The sequence below is a fragment of the Sorex araneus genome, chromosome 4 (assembly GCF_027595985.1).
Source record: "Sorex araneus isolate mSorAra2 chromosome 4, mSorAra2.pri, whole genome shotgun sequence".
NCBI lineage: Eukaryota > Metazoa > Chordata > Mammalia > Eulipotyphla > Soricidae > Sorex > Sorex araneus.
In genome coordinates, this window is record NC_073305.1 from 42,864,787 (window position 1) to 42,880,172 (window position 15,386).

Below are 15,386 nucleotides of genomic sequence, written 5' to 3' on the forward strand. Positions count from 1 at the left end.
CAATGTTCATGAAAAACAAACTAGTCCCTGAGGTTCAATTTGCTCTCAATGGAATGAACATCTCCGAATGCAGTAGCTATGTGTACCTGGGTCGAGAACTCAACACAAGGAATGACTTGGCGCCAGAACTGTGCAGGAGGAAGAGAGCAGTGTGAAACGCCTTCAAGAGCATCAAAGAAGTTGTTAAGAGGACGAAGAACCTCTGGCTCTGGGCACATCTTTTCGACTTCACCATTCTTCCTGCACTAACATACGCCTCAGAGACCTTGGCCTTAGAAAAACAGAACGAGAACGCTATTCGGGTATCCCAAAGAGGAATTGAAAGAGCTATGCTTGGGATATCACATTTCACTCAAGTGAGAGAAGGAATCCAGAGTTCTGACCTCCATTGATGATCAAGAATCAGGGATGCCGTCTCGTTTGCCAAGACATCGAAAATCAGATGGGCTGGACACGTAATGCTATTTAGAGATGACCACTGGACTAGAGCTGTTACCGACTGGATTCCATGGGACATCAAAAGACTGCATGGCCACTCACCTACGAGATGGTCAGACTTCTTTGTCAAAACCCTGAACGAACGGTTTGAGGCTCTTCGTGTTCCTGGAGCAAGCAGATACCATTGGGCTACATTAACACGCGACAGGGACAAATGGAGATGTTACTGGTGCCCGCTCCAGCAAATCTAAGATCAACGGGATGACAAGTGACCCTTTTTTTGTAATTAGGAAGTTACCTTCAATTCTTCTATTTTTTTTAATCAAGAAAGAATGCTGAATTTTACCAAATGTTTTATTTCTGCATCATCAGGATGCTCCTGTGCTGTTTCCTACATTCTAATAATGTTCTATATTATGTTAATTTTTATATGATTATTATTCCGGGAATAACTTCCCCTGAATTTGGATTGGCATTGTTTTTTATGTTTATATATTTATCATATTTCTATAAAGAGGTCAGTATCTCATATAATGCCCTTTTTCTGTGATTGTATTTTTTTTTTTTCTTTTGCCTCCCAGTCAGTGAGCTGGGCCACCGCAGCCTCTCCCACAAAGTGGCTCAGTGCAGGGTGTGAGGTTGGGGTGCTGCTCGCTGCAGTGCTGGAACTTCCTGGGCCTCTGGGCCACGCCCAGAGCTGCCTGGGAAGAGTTTGTTGTCCCCCACCCTACTGGACTTTTCTTTTTCACTTTTACTTTTCTTGATGTAGTGTGATTCAGAGTGTTAATAATATTTGTGTTTTACACTTAAAGTTACTGCACCAAGTACGAGTCCCCCTTCACTGCCATCCCTATGTGTCTTTTTGTATCCCACCTTGATTACTGTAGCTTGCAGTAGAGCTTATGGTCAGGGAGCAGGAACAGGAGAGATTCTATGATGGATAAGCTGCTTTGCCTTGCATTGCAGACGAACATCCCTGATCAGCGTGTGGTCCCCTGAGTGCAGAACCAGGAAGCCCTGAGTACAGCTGTATGTGGCCCAAAAATGAAACAAAAGCCAACAAAAAAGCATAGCATTGAGGCTGGAAAGATAGATTACTATGCTTGCCTTATGTGTGGCTGATCTTGTTTCAAATCCTGGAGAACTTTCTAAATTCTTGTAAATTCCTGTGCCTCCTTTTGAGTGTCCTCATTTTCTAAAGTGTATCTTAAACTCTACTGTAAAACTACAGTAATCAGCTTTTGGGAAGCCAGAGAAGGGCACAGATGTGGGATACAAAAAGAGACAAAGGGATGGTGGTGAAGGGGTATTGGCACTTGGTGCAGTAACGTTAAGGTATCACTGTATCACTGTTCATTGACTAGCTCGAGCGGGCACCAGTAACGTATCTATTTGTCCCAGCCCTGAGATTTTAGTAGCCTCTCCTTACTCGTCCTTCCCAACGGTGCTATATTGGAGGCTCTTTCAGGGTCAGGAGAATGAGACCTGTTATTGTTACTCTATATGGCATATTGAATACGCCACGGGGAGCTTGCCACGTTAAGGGTGAAACACAAATATTAATATCCTGAATCACAATACATCAATAAAAGTAAAAGTGAAAAAGGAAATCTTTTGTAAATCTTTCATTGTTTTCCAGAACTCTTATGAAGTTGGTTCTCACAACTTCTGGGCTTTAAAAACAAAAGTATTTTAAGGAGGAAATAACAAGAACCTGATGCTTCCCAGTTGTCTCTACTGATACTACTCTACCCTCTTAAAAATAAATGGAAAGAAAATCTATGGTGTTCCAATTTTTTTTTGGCAGGTAAACCAGAAGGGCTCCGAGAAGCCTCTTGAACAGGTGTTTGCATCAATGGTGTCTTCATTGGCAAGTGGAATGATCAGGTACCTCACTAGATGCCTGTTGCAGGCCTTTTCGGAATAGGTGTGCATTTACATATAACTATGTAGGAATATACAGATCTCTCTGGATATACTTAAGCTGTATGTGTGTGGGGGGAGTTGGGGAGCTCTGCATGTGGTGCACAGGGGCCAGGTAGTGCTGGGGACTGAACCCAGGGCTCCTACATACGACCCATTATGCTCAACATTTTTTTCTTAATTGTTTTTTTTTTTAATTTTATTGAATCGTTGTGAGATAGTTACAAAGCTTTCATGTTTGAGATTCAGCCATGCAATGATCAAACACCCATCCTCCACCAGTGTACATTTTCCACCACCAATGTCCCCTATATCCCCCCGCCATCTCAGTCCTCACCCTGCCTCTGTGGCAGACAATTTCCCCAATGCTCTCTCTGCTTTTGGGCATTATGTTTTGCCTGAATTTTCCTACCACCATTCAAGCCTGCCTGCCAAGGGCAGATGCTAGATAATTCATTTTACATTTCTCATTTTAAATATCATGAGAGTTCGTGCAGCCACTTTGTGGCTGTGCGCTTCTAGGATCCTAGATTGTAGATGGTTGGATTCCAGAGACATATCTGTAGGGCACTAGTCCAGTTTGGGATTCAGTTGGGAGTCTCTGGACCAGGGCTGTTGGTCTGCCAAGATGGCTCCCGGCGGAAGCTTGTGGGCATGACAGCTAGGCCATGGAATAGGCAGAGAGCCGGGGAGGGACCTCTGCCACCCTATGGCCTAGAGAGTTAGTCCTGGTATCCACATACCTGGGCCTTGCTTGTGAGAGCTCTTGGGTGCCGGGATTCCATCTGGAGTAGGCAGGAGACTGCACCTGCTCCATCTGGGGTACCCCAGTGACATTGGCTCTGTATGGGAGATCTCTGGTGCTGTGGTGCTGTCTGGGACTCGTTGCTCTGTCTCCTGACCAGGGCTGTGGTGCACCAAGATGGTGCCTAGCAGAAGCTTGTGGAACATTTTTTTCTTTAATCAAAAAAATGAAAGCACTGGGCCAGAGAGATAGCTCAGTGGACCTCCTGCATGCTTTGCTGTTCTGTCCCCAGCACTGCAGGTCCCTCAAACACCCTTAGGAGCAACTTGGTAGCCTCTGACCGCAGCGTGTGACTGTAATTCCACCCTCCTACCCCAAAATCAGAGCATGCTTTTGTTGACTTGAAATACTTCCCCTGGCATGCTTATTAAAGGATAATTTGTTGGTCATGTTTTCATTTTGTGGAGGTTGTAATTCTTGATTAGCATCCCCTCCTCAAGGCTTTGTGTTGCTGTGACACCTGGCTAACAGATTCCAATTTCTTATTGGTGTGGTCTCTGCGGTCCCAAGCATCACATGAATTGGAACTAATCTGCAGTTTAGCCTTGTCTCGAGTAGCAGCTATGCCTGTTCCTGAGTCACTTGTGAATTCTGTAGTTCTGTCAGAACAAGGGCCAGTGGCATGGAGGGTCCTATAACATTAGCAGTGGGACCTTAAAAAATGCAAAATGCTCTGTCTGCCCTCTCTTGGAAGAGAGAGTGGACATATGTATGGAGGGAAACTTTCCTTCCAGAAATGGTGTTGGTTTACATGGGGAGAATATTCAGGAAATGTAGGGCTGGAGCAACAGCACCGCAGGTAGAGTATTTGCCTCACATGCAGCCAACACAGGCTTGATTTCTGGGACCCCGTATAGTCTGTGAGCACCTCCAGGAGTGGTCCCTGAATGCAGAGCCTAGAGTAAGTCCTGAGAACAGCCAGCTGTGGCGCAAGAACAAACAAAAAGTGTAATATATGCATAGGGTCAGAGCACTAGTACAGCAAGCAGGTGCTTGCTTTGCACGTGGCCGACCTGGGTTCGGTTCTCAGCCCCAGAAGCAGCATACTTGAGCTTGTCAACCCCATGATGCTTAAGTTCTCAATTCTTCTTTCTCCCTTAATTTTTAGGGAGTTGTTTAATGATTTGTTTTGTTTTGTTGGGAGGCCATGCTTGGTGACGCTCAGGACTCTCTCCTGGCTCTGCAATCAGGAATTAGCCCTGGCGATGCTCAGAGGACCATCTGGGGTGCCAAGTATTCAACCCAGGTCAGCCGTGTGTGCAAGGCAAGCACCTACCTGCTGCACTTCCTGGCCCTGTGGTGATTTTTTTTTTTAACCCCTTCTCAGGGGCAACTTTGTTCAGCTTAGCGTAGGATATCTATACTGGCAGGTGTATTCTGAACATCACCAGGTGTTGCTCCCAAACGAACAAAAATAAATAAAAGACCAGGTGAAGACAGGTGTGTGCGCCTGGAATCATGGAAGCAGGCGTTTGCATGTGTGTGCGTGTGTCTACGGAGATGGAAAAGAGGGCTGAGCTTTCCCAGGAACTTTGCTCACTTTTGGAATATCTTTTCTTTTGGCAGATATATTGCATTTGACTTCCATAAGGAGTGTAAAAATATGAGATGGGATCGGCTAAATATTTTATTGGATCAGGTAGCAGAAATGCAGGATGAATTAAGGTAAGACCTATTATTTCTCTGTGGCGGTGAAGGGGAAAGGAACCTGTATATATTGACCTACCTACCATACCTAACATACCTAACAGGCTTGTAAATACGTTTCTTTTGGTTGAAAACGCTTACTACTCTCTTTGTTTTGTTTTTACTGAAGAGATGAAACTTGACAATTTGAATATATTCTATTCTTCAAGGTGTTTTCATATTTTTACAAATTAAAAAATTTTCGAATGTTTACATAATTGAAGTTTGCTTACTACTTTTTATTTTAAATTCTTTTGACTAAATATCACAGATACTTATGATCCTTTTGGTGGCAGGGTTTGGAGGGTTTGGGCCACATCTGGCAGTGCTGAGTGCTTAGTCCTGGCTCTGTGTTGAGGATCACTCCTAGTGGTGCTCAGGTAGTGCTGGAGTTTGAACCCTGGGTCTGATGCATTCAAGGCGAGTGCCTTACCCCCTGAATTATCTCTGAAGCCCCAACAAATAGCCTAATGGTATTTACCTTTGGTTTGTGGGTTTACTCTTTATATATCAGTCTTTATTTACTTTCGAGCCAGAAGTCTGTAAAATGGAATCTGCCAGAATCTGTAAATTTATTGTAAAACAATGAATTCTGTTCTTTTGTTCTACCATGTGGTTTAATCCTGGCAGCTGAAGTATTCTTCGAGATTTTAATTATAGAGTGACATAATAAAATGACTCTAGGTATTCAATTTTAAAAGAAATTCTGCTCATTTATTTGAGAATTGTCAGGTGCCCGGCTAAGAAAGCATTAGCTGGGCCTGGCACTTTGTTGGTAGTGGGAATGGTTTCTTGGGTTCATCTGTTCATTTTAGCCACTAAAGAGGCTGAGCAAGATGACAGGGTTGGCACCAGGATCTCCCCATTGCCACTTCCCATGTTCAGGAACAGTCTGGTTTTCACCAGTGACTTTCAGATGACCTGTCTGGGCATTGCTCCTACCCCACTCCACCTCCCAGGGAATTTTGGAAAGTAGAACAGATCTGGGATTTGGAGTGTGACCATTTCACTCCCATGTAGATCACGTGATCCTTCAGTTATCTTCAAATCATCATTTCTCCATTTCTTCTTTTATTTTTGTGCCACACGTGGCAGTGCTCAGGGCCTTCTCCTGGCAGGGCTTGGGGAACTTTATGAGATGCAAGGGATTGAACTCAGGTCAGCTGCATGCAAGGCAAATGCCTTACACACTGTACTAGCACTCTGGCCCACCATTTAACATCTTAATAGATTGATAATGTCATTGATGTAAGACTCCTGTTAATCAGATGTATATCTTCGTAGATTTGACTGACTTTGGTATGAGAGTGTTTATACAAATATGTTTTAGTTATTTTCTAGTGGATGCTGCCGGCAAGGTGGAGACAAACCAGGAAGGTGTGTTCCGCAGCAACTGCATGGACTGTCTCGACAGGACCAACGTGATCCAGAGCATGTTAGCTCACCGCTCACTTCAGGCCCAGCTGCAGGTGCAAGTTATTTTTTTTTCTTTTATTAAAAAAATTATAATTTAAGGAAGCTTCACCTTTAAAAACTAGTAACAGAAAGCATTCACATTGCTTCCACCTAACCCAGCTCTTTTCATGTCTTGTCCCGCCATTCTTAGGCTTACACACATAAATCGGAATCTAACCTCGGCCACTGAATATGTATGCACAGTTTCACACTGCACCTTTCTTCTAGTGTTGGATGCAGCATAGCTTTTAGGAGTTGCATACTTCCACTATAATTTACTCAGCCAGGGAGGTAGTTATACTTCAGGCTTATAAAGAAAACTGTAGGGGCCGGAGCGATAGCACAGCGGGTAGGGCGTTTGCCTTGCACGCGGCCGACCCGGGTTCGATCCCCGGCATCCCATATGGTCCCCCAAGCACCGCCAGGAGTAATTCCTGAGTGCAAAGCCAGGAGTAACCCCTGAGCATCGCTGGGTGTGACCCAAAAAGCAAAAAAAAAAAAAAAAAAAGAAAACTGTAGACAACCTGTTTACTTTTTAAAACCTTCTTGGGGTTTTGGGCCATACAACATGGCCTGGGAACTGTCTCCTTAAATATTTTGCCCATAAACATGAGTGTGGTTCTTATTTCAGAGATTAGGAGTTTTGCATGTTGGACAAAATCTTGAAGAACAGAGTGAATTTGAGAAGATCTACAAAAATGGTGGGTATTTACTTTAATCAAGCTGTTACTCGAACTTTGAAATAAGTTAATATTTTGGACTTAGAACTCTAGTTCTGGGCTGGGAATGTGGGTTAAGTGTTGTTATAGTCTTTCATGTCTAACATGTGCAAGGCCCTGGGCTTGATCCCTGGCACCGTATGGATATATGTAGCCCTGGTGGCCCCTAAGCACCAGAAGTGGCCTAAGGACCACAGGACTGCTGGGAGAATTTATCCACAAAGAGAAAACAACTAGAACTTGATTCTAATTTTAAATATTATCAGCTAAAATTATCAATAATTTTACTTTTAAATATTATCTAAAATCTTAATTCTAATTTTAAACATTATCAGCTAAAATTAACAGTATAAAATATTGATAATTTTAAATATTATCAGTGTTAATATTAATTTTAAATATTCCCCCCACAGCCTGGGCTGACAATGCAAATGCTTGTGCCAAACAGTATGCAGGAACTGGTGCCTTGAAGACAGACTTCACGAGGCAAGTCGTGCTTTGAACTAACATTTCAGCTTAGTGCTTCACGATCCTGGTGCAGAGGAGAATCACTTAGCCCCTTACGCACAGGAACGGCCATAGTCCAATGCCCTCCTTGCACATCAGGATTGCTCCAAGATGAGGCCCAGGCACTGGTACATTCAGAACCATTCTAGGTGATTCTGATGCCTAGTGAGAATGGGGAATCAGGCTTTTTAGTTTTTCTCAGGCCTTCCATGCATCTGAAGCAGGCCTGTGTGCACCTCTGAGATGCACCTAGGTGACAGAGAGACCACTCTCAAGGACCACATTGTATGGAGAGATTAGAGAAATGTCACTTTGCTCCAGCAGGTTAAGTCTTTTTATCTATGAATTCCGAGGAAGCAAAACAGTATTCCTAGACTCATGTTTTATGCCAGTTAGCCTAGGCTCCATTTTTCTCTTCTTTTTTTTTTTTTCTTTTGCCACTATAACTCAAATGTTTTTCTTTCTGCTTACTTAGGTATTATTTTAGAAAAAGAATCCCCGTTTCTTGGACCTACTAGTGATGTTGTTTATGAACCATCCCCTTATTTTTCAGACATGTTTTTTAAATCTCTATAATGCCAGGTACCTGTTACCCATAAAATAGTGTGAGAACATAGTATGCAAGTCTGTAACCCACAACATAACTTTATTTTTACCAGAACTGGGAAGAGAACTCAGTTGGGACTTATAATGGATGGCCTGAACTCACTAATCCGTTATTACAAGAATAACTTTTCTGATGGATTTAGACAAGTAAGTTTGGTTTTGAGGCTACTCACTGGTCTTTATTGCACTTTAAAAAAAATTTTTTTTTTAGATGTAATCACATCTAATTTGGAATATTATTGATTTCTTTGTTTCTGTTCTAGGACTCCATAGATTTATTTCTTGGGAACTATTCAGTGGATGAATTAGAATTTCATAGTCCTTTGAGTGTTCCAAGAGATTGGAAATTCCTGGCTGTAAGAAACCTTTATTTTTTTCAAGTGATTAAGAACATTGTGTCTAAAAGTGTAGGTGATGCAGCTCCCCTGGGTTTCAAACAGTGTTGTTCTAAATGGAATTTAGATAGTTAAGTTTCCCTAGAGATCAGGGAGAGGAACAAATTAGCTTTGTTTTCTTTTGCAGTTCACTCTCTTTCTTACATCATTTTTATATGAGAAAGCATAAGCAAAGGGGAGTTTCTCAATTCTCATTTACAACTCATTGCAGTGGGCACCGGGTATAGGCGTGGGGTTGGTGACTTTAGTTGTCATGGGGGACCCTTGCACTAAGCACTGCCTGGTTTAGAGCAGAGACATAGTCCAGATCTTATAACTGATCTGAAAGTTTAGGCAGGTGGGATTGAATCTTTAAATGAGGATTCATTGTTGAAAAAATTGTGTGCCAGACTGTGGGAGAGTTTTGTCTTCACTGAAGCATGCACAGCTGAGTTTGCAACCATTCTTTTTTCCCTGCCTTTTTAAAATGACAGTTTCTCTCCATGTTCTTTTCCAGTTGCCTATTATCATGGTTGTTGCCTTTTCAATGTGCATTATCTGTTTGCTGATGGCTGGTAAGTCTGCTCTTACATTTGTTTCTTAGAATGTTAAGCTTTTTATATTGAACATCTTTTGAGATTGTTTCTTTTATAAATGTAATGAGTAAAGCAAGGAGTTGGGATTAATCTATAGAGGTGAAAGGAAGGGAATGTGCAGTAACTTGATAAATGACTTTCTTTGTCCCTTGAAGAGTTTAAATATATTTTTTGTATTACAAAGTTATGTAATAATTGTACTACTATGTGATACTCTTAGGAAAAATTAAGAGAAAAATATTACTTGTCACCTTGACTTCTTTGTCCCTTGAAGAGTTTAAATATTTTTTTGTATTACAAAGTTGTATATAATAATTGTACTACTATGTACTACTCTTAGGAAAAATTAAGAGAAAAATATTACTTGTCACCTTGACTTCCAGACATAAGCTTCTCTTAGCAAGTGATTCCTAGTATTTGACGTTTCAGTCTTTATAAGTATAAAATATTATACATATTTTAGTGTTTTCACTGAGCAATATAAACATTTTTTCCATTCTCTTAATATTAAAGGCTAAAAAGTATTCTACCCCACTTTCTTAATATTTTCTTTTGTTACTAAACTGTTGAACTGGAGTGATAGCACAGTGGGTAGGGTGTTTGCCTTGCACGTGGCTGACCCGGGTTTGATTCCTCTGCCCCTCTCAGAGAGCCCAGCAAGCTACCAAGAGTATCCTGCCTGCGAGGCAGAGCCTGGCAAGCTACCAGTGGCGTATTTGATATGCCAAAAACAGTAACAAGTCTCACAATGAAGACATTACTGGTGCCCGCTAGAGCAAATCGATGAACAATGGGACGACAGTGCTACAGTGCTACTGAGTTGTTAAATATTTAAAATTAAAGTGTCTCCCATTAAGAATATTTTGTGCTTGGGGCTGGAGCGATAGCACATCGGGTAGGGCGTTTGCCTTGCATGCAGCCAACCCGGGTTCAATTCCTAGCATCCCATATGGTCCCCTGAGCACCGCCAGGAGTAATTCCTGAGTGCAGAGCCAGGAGTAACCCCTGAGCATCACCGGGTGTGACCCAAAAAGCAAAAAAAAAAAAGAAAAGGAAAAAAAAATTTCGTGCTCTCAGGATTTGACTGAGACTTAGTTTAATTGTACCTGAGGCCCCTGTAGACCTTGTTTCCTGTGGATCCCCAGTTGTGCCATGGACCCCGCCCCATTTACACAGTTTTCACCCGTGGCCCTTAGACGATCCTGGCCATGTGGCCCCAGACAGAAACGCTGCTCTCCAGCTGCAGTGTCAGGCAGTCGTGGGTGAGAGGTACCTCCCGAGGCTTTTGTTTCTGTGTGGAGTGACCTTCAGGTAGCGTGTCTCTGTTTGTCTGAATCCCACCCATCCGCAGGGGAGCTCTCCTCTGCCTTTTGGACAGGCCTGTCTTCTTCCCCTTACTGATTACCATAGCATTTTGTTTATTTTTGATTTGGGGGCTACACTGGCGATCCTTGGGGCTTATCCTATACTTAAGGTTCACTCTTGGTGTTGCTCAGGGGGACTGAACCCAGGCCAGCCGTGTGCAAGGCAAGCACCCTACCCACTGTATTCTACTTCTCTTAGCACTTGCCTCTTTATACTTCATAAGCACCAGGGAATTCCTTTTCTTTTTTTCTTTTTTTATATTTTATTTATTTATTATTACTATTTTGGCTTTTTGGGTCACCTAGTGATGCTCAGGGGTTATTCCTGGCTCTGCACTCAGGAATTAGTCCTGGTGTTGATTGGGGGACCATACGGGATGCCAGGCATTGAATCGGGTCAGCCGTGCGCAAGGCAAATAAACACCCGACCTGCTGTACTGTCGCTCCGGCCCTACTAAGGAATTTCTTATTCTGAGGTGGTAAATGTCTTTTGGGTCTCCGACATACCATACTATTATACTTTACTTTTCTCTTTTGTGATGGTTTGCATACTCCTTGGTCTTTCACTGGATCAGCAACTTTTTGAGGGCAGATAAAACCCTTCCTCATTTTATCTCTTGTGTCTGAGATATATTTGCTGCATTAAAGATTCATTGCACATCCCTCACTACTGGTTCTGCTGCGTTCTTAAAGAGAACTGAGCAATGCTTTATCTTGTAACCTTGGTAGTTTTCAGACTGTAGACGTCACAATGCCGGGAAGGAGCAGGCTGTTACCCTAGAGCAGAAGCCAGCAGGCATTTTCTATAGAGTGCCTAGTAATGGATGTTTTAGACTTTGCAAGCTACGCCTGTGGTCTCTTGTGCATTAGTTGTGGTTTTATTTTTTTTATGACATTTGGAAAATGAAGAAACTATTCTTAGATCTCTGGAAAGTCAGGCTGATGAAGTGTATATCATTAAGATATCTCAATTGTTGCCTTGATTTGAATATCCCTGATGATGTCATGAGGAGCACTTTTTTGTGTGTCTACTTGCCACCTTGCAAACCTTCAGCAGAGAATCTGTCTCTTCATTTCTTTTCCCCCTTTTCGATAGGGCTTTAAAGGTTTTTTGGTTCATTTTTGTGAGTTCATTATGTATCTTGGATATTAAACTTTTATCTGATGTATTGAATGCAAATATTTTCTTTGTTCAGTTGGATGCCTTTGTTTTATTTATTTATTTATTTGTTTGTTTGTTTGTTTGCTTTTTGGGTCACACCCAGTGGTGCACAGGGGATACTCCTGGGTCTGCACTCAGGAATTACTCCTGGTGGTGCTCGGGGGACCGTATGGGATGCTGGGAATCGAACGTGGGTAGGCCACGTGCAAGGCAAATGCCCTACCTGCTGTGTTATCGCTCCAGCCCATATATATATATTTGGGAGCAGGGGGGCAAAAAGAGATTGGGCCAGGCCCAGTGATGTTCAGGACTTAGTCCTGGCTCTGCTCTCAGGATCACTCCTAGCAGGCTCAGAATCATCGAGGCACATCGTACCCAGTAGGCCTCATGCAGGGCAGGGTCCCACCTGCTGTGCTCTCTCTCTCTGTCTGGGCCCTGCCATGCACGAGCTCTTTAGTTTGTTCTGTTTAGTTAGTCCCATTGGTTGACTTTTGTTTTTGTTTCCTCTGCCTATGGTACCATGTCACTGAAAACCCCTTGGAGGTCCAGATCTTAGAGTGTTCTGCAATGCTTTCCTCATTGTGTTAAATAGAATCCAGTCTGATCTCAAGATTTTAGATCCACTTTTAATTCACTTTCATTATGGTGTGGGATATGGATCCAGCTTTACTTCTTTACATGTGGTTATCCAGTTTTCCCAACATCATAACACTTTCTTGCAGTACTGGATTATAAAGTCTTAAAGTCTTTGCATGATATAATATGAAGTAGTTCAGTCAAGAGGTTCACAGAGTTCAGCATTTAGACCGGCGACATCTGGGAACTTGAAAGAAATGCAGATTTGTGTGAGCCAGTAGACCAGTGTTTTGTCAAACCATGAAGAGAATTTTGATAATTAGCCAACATCTGAGAACTGCTTGCTTAACCTTCATTGAGAGGTTCTTCGTGTATTTTTCCCCTAGACATGGTGATAGACTTTAACATTGTCAAGATTACTAAACAGCTAAAAATTGCATATAGTATCAATAAAATGGATTTCATTGATCAACTTTTTCTTTATATCTGCAGGTGATACTTGGACAGAAACACTGGCCTATGTGATCTTCTGGGGAGTTGCAAGCATTGGAACATTTTTAATTATTATCTATAATGGCAAAGATTTTGTTGATGCTCCCAGATTGGTTCAGAAGGAAAAGATAGACTGAATTTGTGTCTGTGGAAAGCGGCTTGGCCTAGAAGAGTCCATTGTGCAGAACTGGAATCTTTACTGACCCGCTTTCCACATTAGCCGAGGTCTTTTTAAAGCCTTTGTCCAAAAGCACATCTTGTGCTCTCTGTGGGGGGTTGATGACTTAGATTGATTTAATGTTACTGCCTTGATGATCTCTTTACTTTGGAATACATATATACATATATATGTATATATACACACACGCACTGTTCAATAATTAAAATGCAACCTGAATTCAGCTCACAGAATGGATGGAATCTGTTCATTGTCAGTTTAATCAACTGTTGCAGAGTAAGTAATATATTTAAAAAATCTTGCTTCTTTCATTATTTAAAACAGGACAATTATTTTTCTAGCTCACTTCCATTATTGTCATTATAGAAGCAGTTGCTATTAGTAGGCATACTTCATATATCTTTGGACTTTTCATAAAGTTGTAAAGTAAACTAGTTCTGCTATGTTTATAAACTATTAAGTGTTTCCCACATACGTCAGGTCAGCAGTGTGAGGGAGGAGAAGTCTGGTACCTCTTGTGTGTTCACTCAGCTGAACTGCTGCAGTTGGACCAGCTGTGTGAATGTGACAGAAACAATTTAGATAGTCTTAATCCTTTTTTTTTTTTTTGGTCTAAAATTCAAAGAATGTAACATTTCTCTTTCTTCTCTTTCTTGCTAGAGGTCCAAAGCCTTCTCTGTTTCAAGGCTTGCCCCCAGTGTGGAACAATGCCCTTGCTAGTCAGCTTTCCCCTCCCAGACATTTTCGTTTCTTTGGGGGCCATTTCCTGAGACTTGCAGGCCTGTGAGAGGATCCAGTACTTGAGTTGATACTGTGCCTGGAGGTAGCATGGAAGTGATGCTTTCACTCTGCAAAGGTCTCTGTCAATAAGTGTCTCTAAAATTTAGTGCTTCCGGGTAGTTAGAGTTCTCCAAATCAAGGACCAACTCAGTCTCTCATTTACATGCCAAGACAAACCTGAAAAATATCTCTAGAAGCTGTGCATAGTTCTAATTATAAGTCGGGCTGTATATTCAAATTGTAATTATGAGGTTTAAATATTAGAAAAGTATGTATGGTAGCAAATTTACCACCACTTTAAAATAATTCAGTTAAAAAACTGCTGCAATATTGTGTTATGCTTGAAACTGTATAGTTTTTTTTCTGATAGTAATAGCCTTTTTATTGTCCTTAAATATCTAAAGGCGCCTTTATTTCAGGATTTATCTTTTCTTCAACATTATCTTTTATAAACATCATTAAGAGTTCTTGCTTTTAGAACCCTAAAGGAAATAATAGCTGGAAAACCCTCTGTAGCTTAAAAATCACTCATTTAAACTCACAATAGGGTAAGTAATTAGAGCTACCTATTCTTAATATGTAAATAAGCATAATTTGTTCCAAAGATAAAATATGAAAATTAATTTATGTCTACTGCAATATATTACACAGTGCTACTGGGCATTTCTAAAGAAATTAATTTCAACAAAGACCAAATCTGAACTGCTAATATGGCTGTTTGCAGTGAATGAACTAATGTTGTGTGTTAGAGTTTAAAGTATCAATATTTCAGAACCCTGCAATGATTTTATTTCTAAATCTATGTACTATACATCTATAAGGAAAAATAAAATGTCATATTCTTTTCTAATTATTGGTGGTGTTTCTGTATTTTGTCTTGAAAGGATTATTATTCTTTAAAATATTTTAAGTTCATGCGAAGCAGTGCATGATCATTATAGAAAAATCAGACAGTATAAACAAGAAAATTCATAGCATTTGAAATCTTGCTTTCTAGTTTTGATCATTTAAGAAGTTGTGTTTGGGGACTGGAGTAATAGTACAGTATGTGGGGCACTTTCCTTGCACATGACCAACCTGGATTTGACCCCTGGAACCCCATGTGGTCCCCCCAAGCCCTCCAGGAGTGACCCATGAATTCAGAGCCAGGAATAAGCCTTGAGCAACACGGGTATGGCCAAAAAATAAAATAAAATGCTGTTTCCTGAATTACTTTTCTGATTTTAAGTAAAACACTTTAGCAAATTTGGTAATGAATTATTAGGAATCTACCGCAAGAGTGGCAGCGCACCAGGAACGTCAGGGGTGTGAGCAGAAGGTGCTCTTGCTCAGAGGCCTTCGTCTTTGCAGTGGCTAGTTACTGCATCGGTGTGGATCACCCGGGCTCGGTGCCTTCAAACCACCTGTGTATAATGCCTTGCAGTTGGGTTGCATTAGGGGTGTGGATGGGTTTAGTTCTGTCTTATACTTTAATGTCACCTGCAGCCCAGGACCCACTGCAGCAGCACCCACTCAGGAGAGCACCCAGGGTCATCCAGGTCCCTTTCAGCTGTACCCCCCCCCCAGTACAACAAACTCCTCCCCCTCCCTCTGCAGCTGCACACCCAAGCTGTCAGTAACTTGGTTACTCTTGACAACTCTCCCTCCGAAACAGAACCTGGACACACCCATTTCTTTTCTATTAATTTCCAAGTTCGTGCCATTGTCTCTTCTTTGTGTTGTTGT

General features: G+C 41.6%; 1 protein-coding gene across 2 annotated transcripts in view; it reads left to right on the forward strand.

The window, feature by feature from the left end:
* Positions 1-14,514, forward strand: part of SACM1L (SAC1 like phosphatidylinositide phosphatase) — a 55,694-nt gene extending 41,180 nt beyond the window's left edge. For both annotated transcript variants that reach the window (XM_004614527.2, XM_055136175.1), the window contains 9 exons: positions 2,246-2,325; positions 4,733-4,831; positions 6,183-6,321; positions 6,939-7,008; positions 7,440-7,512; positions 8,193-8,286; positions 8,403-8,495; positions 9,031-9,088; positions 12,704-14,514. In XM_004614527.2, coding sequence (XP_004614584.2) covers positions 2,246-2,325; positions 4,733-4,831; positions 6,183-6,321; positions 6,939-7,008; positions 7,440-7,512; positions 8,193-8,286; positions 8,403-8,495; positions 9,031-9,088; positions 12,704-12,840 — 843 coding nt within the window. In that variant the 3' untranslated portion in view covers positions 12,841-14,514. The remainder of the gene's footprint in view (positions 1-2,245; positions 2,326-4,732; positions 4,832-6,182; positions 6,322-6,938; positions 7,009-7,439; positions 7,513-8,192; positions 8,287-8,402; positions 8,496-9,030; positions 9,089-12,703) is intronic.
* Positions 14,515-15,386: the final 872 nt, after the last annotated feature.